The sequence below is a fragment of the Puma concolor genome, chromosome B2, assembly GCF_028749965.1.
Source record: "Puma concolor isolate L17-30 chromosome B2, mPumCon1.1.hap2, whole genome shotgun sequence".
NCBI lineage: Eukaryota > Metazoa > Chordata > Mammalia > Carnivora > Felidae > Puma > Puma concolor.
Genome location: NC_141671.1, coordinates 113,333,447 through 113,351,188, shown reverse-complemented (window position 1 = coordinate 113,351,188; position 17,742 = coordinate 113,333,447). Strand labels below are relative to the sequence as shown.

At 39.1% G+C, this 17,742-nt stretch overlaps 1 protein-coding gene across 5 annotated transcripts in view; it reads right to left on the bottom strand.

Moving 5' to 3' along the window:
- Nucleotides 1-17,491, bottom strand: part of NKAIN2 (sodium/potassium transporting ATPase interacting 2) — a 1,006,832-nt gene extending 989,341 nt beyond the window's left edge. Inside the window, exon 1 of one of the 5 annotated variants that reach the window (XR_015251517.1) lies at nt 17,219-17,491. Coding sequence is in view for 2 of the 5 variants with exons in the window: in XM_086707749.1 (XP_086563875.1) it covers nt 17,219-17,332 (114 nt within the window). In the remaining 3 variants the exon portion in view is untranslated. Of the gene's footprint in view, nt 1-16,950; nt 17,132-17,218 lie in introns of those variants that run through there. The other 4 variants (XR_015251516.1, XR_015251518.1, XM_086707749.1 and 1 more) reach the window with 4 other exon arrangements.
- Between the last annotated feature and the right edge of the window lie 251 nt (nt 17,492-17,742).

Here is a 17,742-nt window from a genome sequence, read left to right as displayed (position 1 = left end):
TATCCATGTCCCACAACATGTAAACGGGAAATGTTCTACAAACATGTGTCTAGAGAACGGATCAAGACAAGAATACAGGCAGCTTATTTTTTTAAATTTCAATGAAAATTATAAGTTCTCTCTTACCCTTTTTGTTTCAACATGAAGAGATAAGCTCTTTATTTAAAAATATTCTTTGTATAATACATTTACTAGTACCTGCAGAGAAATACTGAGTTGATTTCAGCTACTTAAGTGGGAAAATGAGAAACTGTGACCACTCAACTGCCAGATATCCACTGGCACACGTATGTTTTACATTGGCCACATCCTTTTTGTCCTTCTTTTAATACCTTCTGCTTAGTCCAGTGGGTTGCCCATAATAGCTGTTCAATAAAATCTTCTGAGGTCTTTTTTTTTCTTCCCAATTTTAGATACAGCACTGCTGTCAGCATGGTGAGCAAATAAAGACAGTGATGAGAAATAAACCCCAGAACTAAATTCAGGACTGAAATGTGGCATCTCAGCTACAGAACTTTACCTTTAGAAAACACACAGAATCTTTTATCCACTTTTTTTTTCCCTGAGAAAAGATGTACTTAAGTGTCACGTAATCATCTACAATCTTATCAGACTATTCCTTCTCTTTCTGCTATTTTGACTAAGTACTATTTGAGCTGAAAAAATAAGGCATAACACCAATGAGCAAACTGTTTCATTTAAATCAGTAATGTTGGTCATGCCTTCCAGCTTTCCAGTGTGCACTCATATTCTAGTCCAAGAGTTAATTTGGGGGCTGGCCCAGATTTCTCCATTTAAAAGCTAACTCACTGGTGTCCCTTTAATGTCTCTACTGGAAGTACACCCTAAATAACTACCCCGCTGGTATGGCGCATCTCTGAAGGCATGTCCAGAACCCAGCTTTCCATCACATTGCTTTAATTGAGTGCTGTTCTTCTTTGTTTCCACTTTTCTTTAAATTAGCAAGTAAGGCTGGGAATCCTCCAGACTCAGTTCAGACTGTATTTTCTAATTAGATGATTGGAAAACTTTAATTAATAAGATGACCCCGGCATAAAAATTAGGTCATACTGTTAAGCACTTATAGCTTACAAATTTTAGCAAGCACTGACTTTTGCAAGTCAGCCAACTTTGTTAGTTCTCAACAATCCTTTAATTAGGCTAGACAGGAAGTAGCATGCACTAATGTGTGTCCTGGCTGAATTCCAGTGGGGATGATTGCAATCTGGCCTACCTAAACTTCCACCGGTTCCATCTGAATACAGTAGTCTTCTCCATCCTGCCTCTATTTCATTCTGCATTGATGCTTTATGCAGGTTCCTGCTCTTCACCCTAAGCACTGAGGATATCCAGTTAACAGGACCTGCTGAAAACCGACCACATCCAGAACAATGTGCTAAGGAAAGCAGAGTGTATTCTAAGAAAGCCCACTTCCCTTTTCTTACATGTATCCACACACCTGAGTCAATTCTTCTGAACAGCATCATTTTTATTCTCTTCCTTGTTCCCATCGTATACCCGCTGCATCCACTACATGCGCGTGCACACACACACACACACACACACCTTCCACACAACTAAACTTTCAGAGGACCTACGTACATCTTTAGAAGATTGCACATAACTGCAATTATCATATGCATCTGGTGCTAAGTTTATTGAGGTATTCATGTTAGTTTTTTTTCTTCCCTCTATTACTGTTATTTTGCCTGTACTGTATTAAGAAAACTGCATGAGGTGATATATTAATTTATCTCTATACAAATGTGAAGATGGAAAAGTACTTTCTAGCCTGGATCTCCCAGAAAGAGACAATTTTTAAATGAAAGATTTAATCATAAAATCTTCAAGCTAAAAGGACCTTCAAGAAGTCATGTAATTTACTCTCCTAGCCCTAGGCATACAAATCAGAGTCCACCAAAAGACTGCGTTACCAAAAGAAATCAAGTTGGGCCAAGAGAAATTATACAGTATAAGATAGGATAATTTAAAAGATTAATCTCTGCTGTCTTGCCATAGTTCTTTAGCAATAACTGGGCCTTCTGGTGAATCAGGATATCAAATATTAAAACGTTGTTGAATATTCTGGGGTTGGGGGATCACCTAAGGAATATTAATAGCTTAAGCATTTTTTAATTTAAGCTTGTGAAAGGCAGTGGTTATAATTTGTGTGTGTGTGTGTGTGTGTGTGTGTGTGTGTCTGTGCATTTCCATAATAGTAAGGAAAAGTTTCCAAATTTCTTTAGAGCCTTAAAAAAGGTTTACTTTTTAACTTGCAGTCATATTAACTCTTATCCAAATCTTTTATTAAATTAAAAACTCATACTCTGATCTAAAATTTCGTATCTTGCTCTTCATATAAACAGTTACATGTCTATCTCATAATTAATATGTATTCTCCATATGAAATCTTTCTTAATTAAGCCATTTCATGAAGATAGATATAGTATGTGCACATTTCAGCAACTATCGGAGTTGAGAGAACAAATTAGAAGTGTCAAATATTCATGGACAGTCTTCACTGGCACCAAAGGAAAGATCATAACATTCACCAGGTTTTAGATAACATCCACCTGGTGCAAACTAAAAGGAGCAAAACAGCCAAGAACGCAAAGGCTTGGCTGAGCACATAATTGGCCCTAAAAAGTAGCTTTCAAATGAATCTAGATTCAGCAGTGCCTCTCCAGTAGATATTCCCACAAATGCTTACTGGATGTCTCAAGCTACCTTCCCAATTCCTAATGTATGTCTCCCGGTCCCTAACATACATCTCAACCTATCTCCCAATCTCCTTTTCCTTTCCTCCTACTTTCCCCCACACCTCCATAGCTGCTAACCCACCGGCCTGCTCTCTTCATTTACTACCTGCTTCAAAACACAATAAAAATCAACTAGAAAGTTTTCAAAATGTCTACATGACTAGACTGCTTCCCTAAAAACTTTATTTCCAAATATCAAGGGGCTGAGGGAAGGAATGCTGGTATTGACTTTTTATAGAGCTCCCAATGATTGTCACCCAGGGCCACAGTGCATAGGGCTTGACTGTCACAGGTGCACAATGGCTGGGCTCAAAGCTACTCTTCCCTCATGATCGCCTCCACTGTTCTCCAGACAACTCCAAATTTAGTATGAAGAAAACCTGCTGTTACTGCTAAGTGCTCTTTCTAGGGCTTTGCTCTAGCTCAGTGCATCTCAGCAAGAGGGCTATTTTGTAATTTGGCAATGTCTAAAGACATTTTTGGTTGTTACAACCAGGAGTATGCTGCTGGCATCTAGAGACCAGTGATGCTGCTAAACATCCTGTGATGCACAGAACTGCACCATGCAACAAAAAAAAATGATCCAGTTCAGAATGCCAACACTGCAGAAGCTGAGAAACTGCCTTACCTGAAACCTACCTTTCCCTTCCTTCATCACTCCACTCAACATACTTGTTAAACATTTCAATTCTTCTAGTTCATCCTCCTGAATCCCACTAACCACCCTTCATTTCCAGCTCCAATTGCCAGCTCACACCAAACTCTCCCCAAATTCTCACAATTACCTATAATCCCTACAACGCTCTTCTTCTTTCTGGCTGTGTTCCTCTTCATCCCTTATTTCTGATCACCTTTAATAAAGCCAAAATATACAGTGAGGATTCTTCTATCAGCTGGTCCTCATGGCCTGTCATCCTTCTCACCACTGAACCTTCCACCCAATTCACCAGCCAATCAAGGGCCTCTGCATCCCCCCCAGGCAATGCTCCTGTCCAAGACCTAAACCCCTATACATATTATCTCACCACAACCACTAATACAACTACCTTTTCTATTACCTCCCTTCAGCTGAACCCACCTTCTGTTCTCAAACATCTGCAATGGCATTCCAGTAATCTAACCACCCATTCCATTCTGATTCTGACATCCCACTCATGGTCACCCAGTCCTAACTCATATTTCAAGACCCCTTAGAGCCCTCCTATACCCTCAGTTTTGTTCAATCTAAGAACAAGAAAACTTCCATTTTCTGCTTTTGCATTCCAATTCTTAGAAAGATGGGGAATGATGGAAAAGTAGTTAGTTCCCCTGCAAATGCACGCCACCCAGTTTCAATAAGGCCTTTGATGCAATTTAGCCATCATTTAAGTTATCGCTGCTCCGCCCTCACATTCCCCCACAGAGCTTGCTCCAAACCTCAGGCTTTCACTCTCACTTGGTGTTGCTTCTTATCCCGCTATGGGGAACTGTGCCATTCACCTGGAGAATTCACATCTGTAGAACTGCGTACCCTACCTATAAAGTTTAAACTCCCTCCAAATGTGCTTAAGTCCATCCACAAACTGCACCCCTGCCCATTTCATTCCCTGCCTCACCTCCCAATTCTCCCCTACTTGCCAGCGAACCTGACTCTTCAATGTCCCGTGCATACACTTTCATTCTCACCCTCTTCCTATCATTTCTTTTCTTTTCTAAGTAAGCTCTACACCCAATATGGGGCTTGAAATCATAACCCTAAAATCAAGAGTCCCTCTACTGACTGAGCCAGCCAGGCACCCCCATCATTTCTTCCTCCTGGGATTCTCTTTTCCCCAGGGTCTAATTATGCCAGTGCTTCAAACCTTGCGTGAACAGCCTATATAGACATAACTGACCACTTGCCCCAAATCTCCATAGTACTTCATTCTTACTTCCTTTACAGTTCTTATCTTCCCATGTTATACTGCAGGTAACTACACATAACATTTAATCTCCTAGACAAAGGCCTGGTTTGTTTCCACTGCCCAGCTCAACTCTGCTTCTTTTACCTTGAATTACACACACACACATATGCACTTACATATGTGTAGATGTTATCTTTACAATACATTATAAATAATGTATATTGAACATATATATATATTCAAATATATATTGAATAATATATATTGAGCATATATATAAAATCTCCTAAAATGTTTTACAAAATGCAAAGTAACTGAATTAAATTTGTCAATAAGTATCTTGATAAAATGGTAGACTCCCCCCCAACCCAAAAAATAGGAAAGGAAACATTTATCAGCAGTTTCACTTAAGTTTCACGTATCAGGTTGAGAAATCTGTGAATCCCCTCAAGTTGTATGGGCATTTTTCTGGTGAGAAAGCTCATAATTTTTCATTGATTCTCAAAAGAGCCTACCATGCAGGAAAAAAAAACCAACAGTTAATAAGTACTGCTGTGGAGAGAGATGTGAAATAGAAAGACAGAATTCACTGTATTATTTTCATTCTGATCTGAGAAAATCTTTGGGATATATAATGTTATACCAATTGCAGCAAATAAAGCTAAATAATATGAATTTCAAATATATGAATTCACATTTTTAAAAAAAAATGGCCCAGTTTACATCAACATTTATTTTTCCCCAACATTGATCTTTATAGTAAGCTGAAATACAATCTTACAGTACATAATGAACAGAGAACAGTAAAGCATTTTTAAGTACTATCACATTAAGCAAGTAGTATGGTTTCATAAATAAATAAATAATAAGGATCAGGTTGCAATTTAAACTAATCTTCAGTTATTACAACCACTAAATATTAGATCAATCCGTGATAGAAACACAGCTTGACATTCCTTTCAGCTAGACCATATCCTAATTGCCAAAAGGACAGAAACATACACTTAATTTACTCAGCACTTGTCATTAGGCTATTCATGTGTGGACATTTCATAAAACCTTCCTCTTGAAGCTGATTTAGTAATTACTTAATTTCCTCCCACTGTTCATTAATTCATTTGTTCATTTTAAAACAATCATAACTGGAACACACCATTGCAGGTTAGGAATCAACTCTAGGTTGGTTCCTAGAGTTTCATTGGGTCTTCCTCTGCCAACGCCCCATGGCAGGGCCCTAGACAGAGCTGCTTCTCAGCCTCTGACAGTAATGTACTGCTGCACTCAAACCACATGGGGGAGACTTTCAGGCTCCCAAAGACTTTGTAACAGAAGATATTTTTATGTCACAGATTACTATTCAACCAAAAAGTTGAAATCCCTCCTATATAAACTGAGATCACTGCCTCTGCCTCAGTAAGTTTGCTAACACTTGTCCACCTATTCCTATTAAAGTTCAATATGTAACATTCTTATTCACATTATGAAAGATTACATTTAAAAATGGGCCTACACACAACAACAGAACTATTTTGCGTGTAAAGTCTGCATCAAATTGCTATAGAAATCTCAGAAAAATTCATTAGGGTTTATTTCTCTACTTAAGGGAAAAGCTCGTATTTTAGGCTGCTATGGTACTTAACCCTAGAGTCAAAGTAAGTGCAATAACATAGCAATCATCACTATCTCATTCTTGTGAGAAGAAAGTGGAAACCAACAGGTTTCCCTTAAGAATTAAAGTAAGAGAGGCATATAATTAAAGGTCAGTAAACACTGTTATTATAAGATTTTCACGTACTAAATGTAAACTGAACTTATACCATTTGCCTGATTTTTAGGACAGTTTTTTTGAACACAAAATCTATTCCAAGACAGTCTACAAAATAGTAAACTGGGAGAGCAGTGTCCCCTGTATCTAAGAGCTTGTGGAACTTCTCAAGAATGTTGTAGATAAAACCAGAAATACATTCTTGAGAGAACTCATTAATGAATTTGCAGTCATCTTCACAGACTTCACTAGACTATCCTTTAAAAATGTATACATCATTTTAAGTAAAGTAGTAGTATTTACCTTTTAACCCTTAGACATTCAGGACCCAGCCACCTCTCCCTAACGTTCCCCTCCTCCCCAACCCTGTCCTTTAGAAGAAAGAAGAAAACTTTCAATACCAAGCCAAATAAAAGCAAAACTTAGGTTTATAAACACTGTTGAACAGTCATAATTTAACTACTATCCTTTGACCCAATAAAATAGAACCACATTTGATGAAAGATGGGCAAAAATGAAACTCCATTAATCCCTACTGATAAGGGTAAGAAATTCATAACCCTATACACAGCTCCAATGTTTTAGAAAAATCACAAGTTATAGGTTGTCATCAAATTTTTGAGCAAGCTTTTTTTTTTTTTAATTTTTATGTATTTAAGTAATTTCTACACACAACGTGGGGCTCAAACTCACAACTCTGAGATCAAGAGTCACATGCTTTCCTCACTGAGCCAGCCAGGCACCCCAAGCAAACATTATTTAAAAAGGAGGAAAAGTGGGGAAAAAGACCCAGAGCTCTTTACATTTGTGTATTATCAAGTCTACAACAGCTTCTAGAGATTTCAAGTATGTAGCTCATTCCATCGCTCCCAATAACTGGAGTTAAACACACCCACAGACTCTATCTCATATCTGCACCTCAGAGAAATCAAATGGAGCAAATAGGTAGCATCTAGATACACCATCTACTATAGGTCAACTATCCCCTAATCTACAGATTGAGAAAGTGAAGTGAGGATCACTGTGTTCACAGAGACTATGACCTCCAGGAGCAAGCTGCCTTCCACCACCACAGGTGCCATAACAAAGGAAGTGCTCAATGCCAAGGCAGGTCAGCAGAGCCTTTCTCCAGGGGCCAAGATCACAGAAGGCAGCTAGCTACTAGGCTGTAATGTTCTCCTTGGGACGTGTAAAAGTTTCCCCCACTTTCCATTTCCTAGTGACATCAGAAACTGTCCTTTATAAAAATAATACTCTAGGGGCAACTGGGTGGCTGTCAGTTGAGCATCCGACTTTGGCTCCGGTCATGATCTCGTGGTTTGTGAGTTCAAGTCTTACATCAAGCTCACCAATGTCAGCACAGAACCTGATTCAGATCCTCTGTTCCTCTCTCTCTCTGCCCCTCCTGCACTTGTGCTCTCTCAAAAATAAATAAAAGATTTTAAAAAATAATAAAAATAATACTCTAGTAGATCTCCCTTGCATATCTCCTATGGCTAGAAGCTCCTATAGAGTAGGCTCATATGAATTCCCTACCCCTGAACATTTCAGACGTAATATTGACCCATCTATCATTCGACACATGGCTGTCAGTTAAAACAGCCTCCTTTGGAACCCCTCCTTATTCTGTTGTGTCATTAGCATCATACAGATGCATACAAAGACTTCTGTTAACAGAAGAGATTTGATTCCTCTATTCCAGTCTAAGACCCATTTGTTTTCAAAGAACACAACATTGTTGAGGCTTTTAAATGTGTTACTGTTTTAGTGTGTGTGCATTGATTAGAAAACAAAAGTCAGTAGGAGAACCCCTTACCACCAGCCCTGCAAAGACAGACATTTAGGGTCCCATGCTGGAAGAGCAGGCATGGGTCAGAAGTAGGCTGCTGGCACTGCTCCTCACCTGCAACTTTTATAACAAAGTGCTTCAGCAGATGCCCTCCCCCAGGGGTCCTCAAGTTCCAAATATCCTTGGAAACCCACTGCAACATGTTGCCTTCTTTGTACCATTACCAGTCAGACCTGAGTTTCAAAGTTAAGATTTGTGATTTTAGTGGCTGAAACATAATTCAAGAAACTCGAGTAAATACAGGAAAAATAATAGCCAAGTAGATGAAAACAAGATCCCCTTCAGTTATTTTAATTATGTGATAATAGTGTTGGATATTCTTAAACATCTCTATGTATTACTATTTTGTTAAATACTTGCTAAGTAGGTTAAGAGTTTCCGTACTGAATTTTTAGCCTTTAAATATTGTTTAGGTAATAATTTAATATTATTAACTTTTAGGGTGCATCATTAGCCTGGAGTAATATTTCACTTAAAAGTGTTTCTGAAAATGCTAGTTCCATAGAAGATTAATAGGGGATAGAAGGAAAAGAGGTCCTTGGTTCACTGCAAGCACTTTATAAGTATTGTGGAGTTAAATTGTGGAATTAAGCAGGAGTTTCTCTCGTGTAGGACTTCTAGGAGCTTCGAAGATGTGCTGTGACCCTTGGGGGTAGGAGAGAGGATAAAGCCTGCAGATCCCACAACTTACTTAACCTCAGAGCTCATGTGCAATAGAGCATTTTGCAGAACTTGTGCCCATGGAACACAATTCTAGAAACGCCAGCCTGAGGAAGGACCATGCTGATTGGTTTGTAAGTTTAAATTTAATTCTTAATGAACACTTCAAGAAGGTATATACATTTCCCTTCAAATGATAAGAAAGAAAGAAATGTTTCTACAAGAAGCCAGCCTGAGGAAGGACCATGCTGATTGGTTTGTAAGTTTAAATTTAATTCTTAATGAACACTTCAAGAAGGTATATACATTTCCCTTCAAATGATAAGAAAGAAAGAAATGTTTCTACAAGAAATCAGATGTTACAACTAAGGCCACTGGCCAAATGATATATAAACAGCCCATAACTACTCCTACTGCCACTGGGGGAACAGTTCTGGAAGATTCAACTGTTAATAATTACAAAGATTTTCTAGATATCAGAAGTTTAGGAAGCTCTTCTCACATGTGTGAAGCTCTTTCACATGTAAACTTTGAGCATTCCCCACCCCTTCCAGCACCCCCCCCCCCCCCCCGCCCCACCGCACATGCTCCTTAAGCAGGAATGATTTGCCTCATTCTTCAAAGGAGGAAATGACAGTTATTTGGTTGTTCAGTACAGAAGGCTGGCTAGGTGTTGAAAACTCTGCCCCCTCACTGAATCCAGTGCTTTCCCAGCACACCCCTTCCTCTCTCTCTCTCTCCCCCAAGGTTGTGCTTGGCAACAGTAAGAAGCTGTTCCAGAAATTCAGACTGAGGGGCTAGGTTAGCAGAGAGAGGCCACTGAAGGAACCAAATCTGCTCCAGCGTGACAGGCATACAGCGTATAGGCTAGAAGCACTGAATCCCTTTCAGATTTTTCGTGATCTCTATTCACTACAAAGACACAAATGCTACGAAAAGATCTTCCATTTATTTCCCTTATTTAAACTTCTGAATAGGACCAAGCTAGAAGTCAGAAATAGATACACTTGGTCCTGAAGAATTTTTTGTTCACATAATAACAGGCCAAAGGAAGAATGAGCTAATTATCTAGTTGGGTTGAAAATTTTCAGAAACAGGTTCGTGTATTCACGTAACACCCTAAGTGAAGACCTGTGTTTTATGTCACTAGTTCTCCAAGTTTGGTCCCTCACCAGCAGTGTCACTGTCACCTGGGAACTCCTCAGAAATGGAAATTCCAGGTCTAGGACCTCCCAAAGACCTATTGAACCAGAAGTCCTGGGGTGGGCCCCATTGATTTGGAAAAAGCCCTGCAGGTGATTCTGATGCGCCATCAAGACAGACAAGGGCTCTTATCTCAAACAACCTATTACTCCAGGTTATTTCCCACAACAATTAATTGTAACTATATTCTCACCAATCAGTAGTCTGGATGCATTTAGGATGTGGGACATGTTTTAAAAAACAGCAACAACAACAAGAAGTACATAACATTACTCTGCATTAGCAATTCATCAGAAATTGGTTTCAAAAGGAACAAGAATTTCCCATAGAATCTTTTTTTAAACATTCATATCAAAGTTTCCAGCTCATACTTTGTGCTTATTTCTCAATAATTGGCCTGAAATACACAGTAGCTGTAACTCTCCGCCCCCCCCCCCCCCCGCAACCCCCTGCCCCTTGAAAAATGACAGAAACACAACCTCATCATGAGGGCTCACTTTTCTAGGGCAGAACTATAAGTATGTCTTGCACTGTTTGGGCACACTTGAAATCTAGTGTGAACAGCAAGCAAAGCTAACTGTGAGGGGCTGGTGCCTCCTTTTATTCCCTACTCCAGGCACCAGCAACTCCTAGTTGTGAAACCCCAAGTCTACCTGGGCCTGTCAGGCCTGGACAGAAGCCTGGTAACAACAGCCCTCCAGGAGCCTGCTTAGGCTTCTGTTGATTACTGGCTCAACAGGAATTAGTAGGTAGATGCTGCCTTTGTTAGTAAAAGAAATGGAAGCTAGGACAGCTGTATCCTTTCATGTTACCTGGAAGGTGGAAGGGATTTCCTGAAGCTCAGTCTGGCTTTAGGTGGGACAGACCTGGGTTTGAGCACAAACTCTATCACTTACTAAGAGAGTGAGTTAAGAAAAGTCACTTAAAACTTTCTGAATCTCCATTTTCTCCCTTGTAAAGTAAGGATATTAGTGTCTATCACCTATGCTGTAGAATTATTGGAAAGGAATCAGTGGGGGGAAACAAAAAAAAACACTCATTTAGCATTTAGCCCAAAACAAGCTTCGAATACATGCTAACAGTTTTCATTATTAAATATTTTACAAAGATAGATTTTTAAAGCATAACACAAAGCACAAACTTTTTTTTCAAAGTACACAAAAAAGTCAGTCTGTCGTAACTTTTCAAAAAGAGTTTCTACAAAGATCAAAGTTAGCATGTGATCCATAATTAACTTAAAAGGTGAAAATTATTAGCATAAGTCACTTTATTCCATCCCAGGTTGAATGAAAAAAAAAAAAGTCTACAGCTTCCACCAGACTTAATGTCACCAACGTTTCTATTTGTTAGACCCAGTGCCTGGGTTAGAGTTTAAGCAAAAATGATGAAAAACAGTGCTTTCAGGAAGATGAAGCAAGTAACTCCTTTAAATAGTGATGAACTTTCCAATCTAAATATACCTGAAATAGTTTTAAAAAATCTAGTTTAAAATTACATTGCTACCTTAACGCAGAGAAAGAAAACAATATAATTTTATCTTATTTCTTCATAGTTTTTAAATATCCTTCAATTTCTTGGAATTGTTAGGAACATAAACACTTAGTTCCATTCTATATGTAGAAATTAAGTGTTAATATATCATTTGTTTCTACTGTTGTTACAGGGGAAAGGGAACCTTAGATACATTGTATCTCGATGGACTATGTATTTCATTATATTGAAAATATACAATAACCCAGTTCTCTGGGAGGAGAGGGGGCCAAAATTGGAAGAGTTCACTACATAGATGAAAAAATAGAACAGAAATACTTCTTGTGTATGTATTTGATGTATGACATTTGAGTGTTATAAGTCCTGGAAATAGAAAAGTTTTCATTATTAGCAATATTAGTTTCAAAAACTATTTTTCGAAAAATTACACTGAGCTGCTTGAAATTCTACCAAATAACACAACTGAAGTATATCCTTTGAAATTTTGGCCATTAGAATATATACAAATACTGAATGCAACTGAGGTCATAATTCTAATATTTGTATTTCCAGTATAAATCTGGAAGGGTTAAAATGTGTTTCTGTCTCGGATTTCATTTTTGTTAAGCACACACATGCACAAAAAGGAAACAGAACAAGAAATAAAGACCTCCTATTTCAAGGAGTCCCTGGCTGCCATTCCAAAATTCTTCATTGGTCAAGTAAAGAATCTGCCCCCCAATAAAGCAGGATCAGAGGGAAAAGGAGGTAGCAATGCCTATTCACATTTCTGGGCCACTGCCCACTTATGGGCTTCATGCCAGGGATGACTCTGGCATTCTGCACAGGGGATGCTGCCCATCCAAGCCTTTATTTGAGAAAGCAGGGGAACAGCTCTGTACAGATTGGCTCTTTGAAACTTTGGGTATATGAAAAAAAGGAACTGCCACTTGGTCTGTGAACCAAGAAAGAGAGCTGGACACTGGAAGGAGTGTCTATATCTTTCTTGGTAAACATTAGAGTAGAGTAGTACTGAATCAGAATGAAAGAACAGATCTAAAAAAAAATACACACACATACACACAAGACAATGCTGGGATGCAAAAGTAGAAAACATATGGAAAGAAGAAAGTTATTTTATAACTTAGCAAATTCTTAGCATATTTTTACATCATAAGTTTCTGAAGCATTATATGGAAATCGTTAGTCCACAAGATTTAATGTTCACAAGATTTTATTAGCAATGGCATATGTAGATTCATAAATCTAAAAGTTTAAATTATCTCACTAGGGAAGGTTTGCGGCAGGTACAGTTCTACACTTCTGAGGAATTTCCAAACATGTCAAAAGTATCCGAGGTAAATCCTAAGATTCTACCAGCAATTTTCAAGTCACTTCACATCATGCTTTGTTTTTTAAAAAGTAACAAAGGTCCATGTAACTACGAACACAGCACAAAGTCAGAACTGACAGCACCAAAGTATTCCATAATTATAATAAGATTGTTTCTATTTAGTCCATTGATGCACTCAGGGCTTTCTTTTCTGATAAATGTGTACTTCTAAAAATGCTTAGTAACTGCTCAGTATCAAGTAACTGTTCGGTAAAACTAAAGATCATTCTTAAGTTTCAAATGTGCTTCTTCACACAGCTGCACGCAAGTATACTAACACAATTCTTAGGTGCACCTGCTCCAAGTTAGCAATATTTCATAAAGCACATGGCAAGAATGGCACCTTCGAGTGTTACTCTGCTAAACATAAATGTGTACTTTTAGTAGTTTATGGCACATACACTTTGTGCCATAATCTGGTGTACAAAAATGTGGACAATTTTTAATTTTCTTCCCTGAAAACAAAGCTGTCTTTTGAACTAACATAAGTTATGTTCTTCGATATTATAACAACTAAGTGGTCTTCACTGAGAATTATCTGAGTAATTTTTGCAACACTTAGATAAAGTACTCTTTGATTCAGCCAAACACTTAAGAACAGAAAGAAAGAAAGAAAGAAAGAAAGAAAGAAAGAAAGAAAGAAAGAAAGAAAGAAAGAAAAAACAGCTGAAACTTTTTCACCAGCTGCTGAGTTGTAAATAAGAAGTTTGACTGTTCTTGTCCTGTGCCACTATATCCAACACAGCAAATGCAGTGATGAGTTTTGTTACTATCTGAAATCTTCAGTTTCTGAGCATTAAGGACAGCAATGATAAAAAGAAAATTACCTTCTTGAGATTAAGAGCTTAAACTTTGAACTGTACACATGAACAAATCTGTTTCCAGAAATCACCCCCTTTTCCATACCAATCACCCTAAAATCTGAAGTTGGAATTACCATACATCTCAAAGATTTTAATTTATGATACATAGAGGCAGATATTTTTTCATAAAATGGAAGTTTTGTATTGAATCTCTGTCGCATGAAATTCTAAATTCTTGTCTTATAAACTGATTTCCTGACTTTTAAAAGAATGTATGTTTATCACTTTTAAAAGAATGTATGTTTATCCACACTTGTAGTCTGACAAATATTAAACTAAATGCACATTTACTATAATTAAAAGCTAAGATAGAATCCTGATAGAGAAATTTCTCTGGAGAGTTTGTCTCTGCCCATCACTTGTTAAAAGATCAAACACTGTGTCTGCTCTGATAATAACCTGATGAATGAGCTTCCCACCTCCACCATACCTACAAGCTACCTCATCCTCTACAAAGGTCAGTTGCAAGTTGACGTAGACATAAATATTTCTTTAAGTCTATTTAAAATAGAGATACCCCACTTACAGAATTGGAAATAAATGTTTCCAGAAACTTAAAGTTACTTAACAAGGAAATTTAATAAAGTTTCTGTCCTAGACTATTTCTGGCTTTCATTAATTTTAATGTATCTAAGATTTATCTGTATAACTACCAAAAAACATGTCCAAATATTACCAGGATGCACACTAAACACTTTGGAAGTAAACAAAACTAGGTGAACTTTTGTATCAATCAATGGTACTGAGTCATAACTGACTCCCGAAACCTGGCTACTTATAAAACCACTTCTACTCATAAAAACTCAAACATAATACAAAAAGTTTTTAAAGGTCTATCAAGAGCAAAGGAAAACACATATATCCACCTATAGCGTGTGTGTGCTTTGCAATTATTAATTTGCAAAGAAATTATTTTATTTAAAATTAAATACCGTATTTCTACAAAGCAACAACCGCCAGGAATCTCTGAGGTCTTTTAAATGTGATCACTTCACCTTATCAAAGCAATGAATGTTCTTCGTCCTTTGTTTTTTGTTCTGCATCTGCATTAACATGGCTGCTAATTATATTAGCCTGGTGGCACTTAAAGTCTGAATGGGAAAAATCACATGATTCTTACAGAGCATCCTTAAGATTCAAATGTATACCTGCTTAGACTGAACACCCTTAGATTACAACTGCCTCTATTTTGTTACAAAACTTAGCTTTGATTCAGAATTTGTTTCATAAGTGATGTAGCACTTCTCCAATACACCATCACATATTTGCACGCACATAAATAAACACACACACACACACACAGGAATCTTTAGCCTTATTGTGCCATTTTGTACCTTTAGGTTTCTTTTTCTTGTATCTATGTGTTTCTAAAATTGTTAAGTTCTTGAGAAGTTTGTATTCATCACACAACATGTCACATGGATCTAATGCCTACAATTGCCATAATAAAGCCCTACTATGCTACACAATTAAAAATTAAATCATTTAATTTTTTTTAATTGAAAAGAGCAAAAGAATACTCTTACCCACTCACTCGTTCTCACAGTTTTATGTTTTTACACAGTGAATCAGCAAATGTATTCTTTTCTGAATCATATATGAACACAGGAATGTTTTGATAACGTTTATACAATTTGGCATAGTTGGCCTAACCAGTGGTTTAACAAAGTAAACTCATTGTTCTGATTAGCTTTATCATTAAGAGTAAAAATCCTTCATTGCAAAACTTAAATTAATATATAGAAAAGAGAAATAAACCGGTTTACACATCACTGAAAAAATATTATATTCTTAAAATTATATTTATAGTTCCACCTTCTTTTTCTTAAAACCAAGTCCTTAAGAAATTCATAGATCAAAATACATATCTTGAGATAACTTTACTGGGGAAGGAAAACACCCCAAGACAATATGCAACAAAAGGCACTCCTTCAAATAGTAAACACAACAACAACAACAAAACAACAAACACTCTTGGGCTTCAAGACCATTGATAAACAATGAAGACCACTTACGGAATTCTTCTATCAGTTTCAATAGGAAATCCTTGCTCTTTTGAACACTTTACTGATTGGGCTCTCAGAAATCTCCTTCAATCTTGTAGTCCTTTCAGCCTTTATGAAACAATTGTTGGAAATGTGGGTGGCTATTCAGATTAATTTATACTTTCCAAGGAAAGCTGTTTGATAGCAGGAGTGAGCAAGTACTCCCACTTCAAATTAAACACTTACAGTAGTAGATTTTTCACCTCTAAACTATCCTCAGCCCCTCCTTCGACTGCCCTTAGAGAATTTAAATTCATAGACTTGATGTTTTCCATTACTGGCTTCTTGCCTCTTTGCAAACATACAACATTCTTCAAAAAGCATATATAATTCTCCATCCTATAGGATCAGACAATATCTCTATTTCAGGAGCAATTACATACATAATGTGAGATTGAATAATTTTCCTTAGAATTGCTTTTAATAATTGCGATTTAAAGACTACTGGTTCAGTTTATGGCAGTGGTGTTACTGAGTTCATTTAAGTATTTCTCTTCAATCTACATACTTTTAGAACTCAATGTGGCTTCTAGATCAGACTGGTGTAAGGATACCATCTGCCCTACATAGTGGTCTGTTAGAGCATTATACTTACAAGACAATATATTCCTTGAAAAATAACACACGTCAGTGAAGAAACAAAGATACTGCAAAAAAAAAATTAGTATATAGAAGAAAAGTCGAAAATTCCATATCTCTCTGTTTTAACACCTGTATGGTAAATTATATGTGACAACCACGTTGTTACAGTAACAGGAATGCAAAGCATAAAGGAACAAGAGATACATCTTGCTTTGCTTAAAGAAATTAAAGACAAGTTTAACCCGCACCTACCAAACTGTCTTCAGAGGGACAGAAATAGGTGAGGGTGGAAAGGCTCACCTCCCCTGTACCCCACAGTGCCTCTCCCTGAAATCATTTTAAACATAGGCAATCTATCTGTCACCTTCTCTCTTTTATCTTTCCTTCCATTCTAATCAATGGCAGACCCATTACCGCACTCCCCAGCCCAGTATCTCAAAGGCGCATTACAGAATAAGAGGACCCAAGTGTCACTTACCAGTTGCATGCCACAGATAAAGATAAGCGTGCACCTGCCACTGCAATAACCCATGGTTTCCGAGACCCCTGCCACAGCCAGACTGTCCCACGTCGGCCACCGTCGAGCCCCCACTTTATCCAATCAGATCGCGGGGAAGGACAGGCAAACCTGCCGAGGGCTCGGGGGCTCCGGGCTGCTGCTGCCAGTGTCCTGGGAAGTGACAGGCATTAGGACCTGCTGGCGCGGCGGCGGCGGCAGCAGCTCCAGCCGCGCCCGCCAAACATACCTTCACTCGCTCGGTGCACACGCCGCGCCACGGGCAGCGCCGCCCGCGGAGACGCGCCCGGGGCCCGCAGGGGCAGCAGCGGCAGCCTCGCAGCGCCGCCGCGCCGTCAGGCATCTGGCCGCGAAGTTTCGCCCCCGCCGCTCCTCGCGCCGGCTCGCCCCACGCCCCCCAGCGCGGCCGCCGCCCGACGCGCGCTCGCCCTGCGCTCTCCGCGCGCCGGCTTCGGGGGCGGCAGAAGCGCGCGCGGGGCGCTGCCCGCCTCCCTGCGCCGCCCGCGGCTCCTCTGCGCCCGGCGCTGCGGGGCCAAGCGGGCGGGGGCGGGGCGCGGGCCGGGCGGGGGCGTCCGGGCTCCGCGTCCCGGGCGGCGGCGGCGGTGGCTGCCGCACGCAGTGCTGCCGGGTCCGCGCCGCGTCCAGCTGCGGCGCTGCCCCTCCCCTCGCCCCAATGTGCTAATCCTCCTACAACAGATCCTTCAACTGCTCCCCGCCGCCCCTGCCAGAGACGTAAACTTCTCGCAGCCCCGC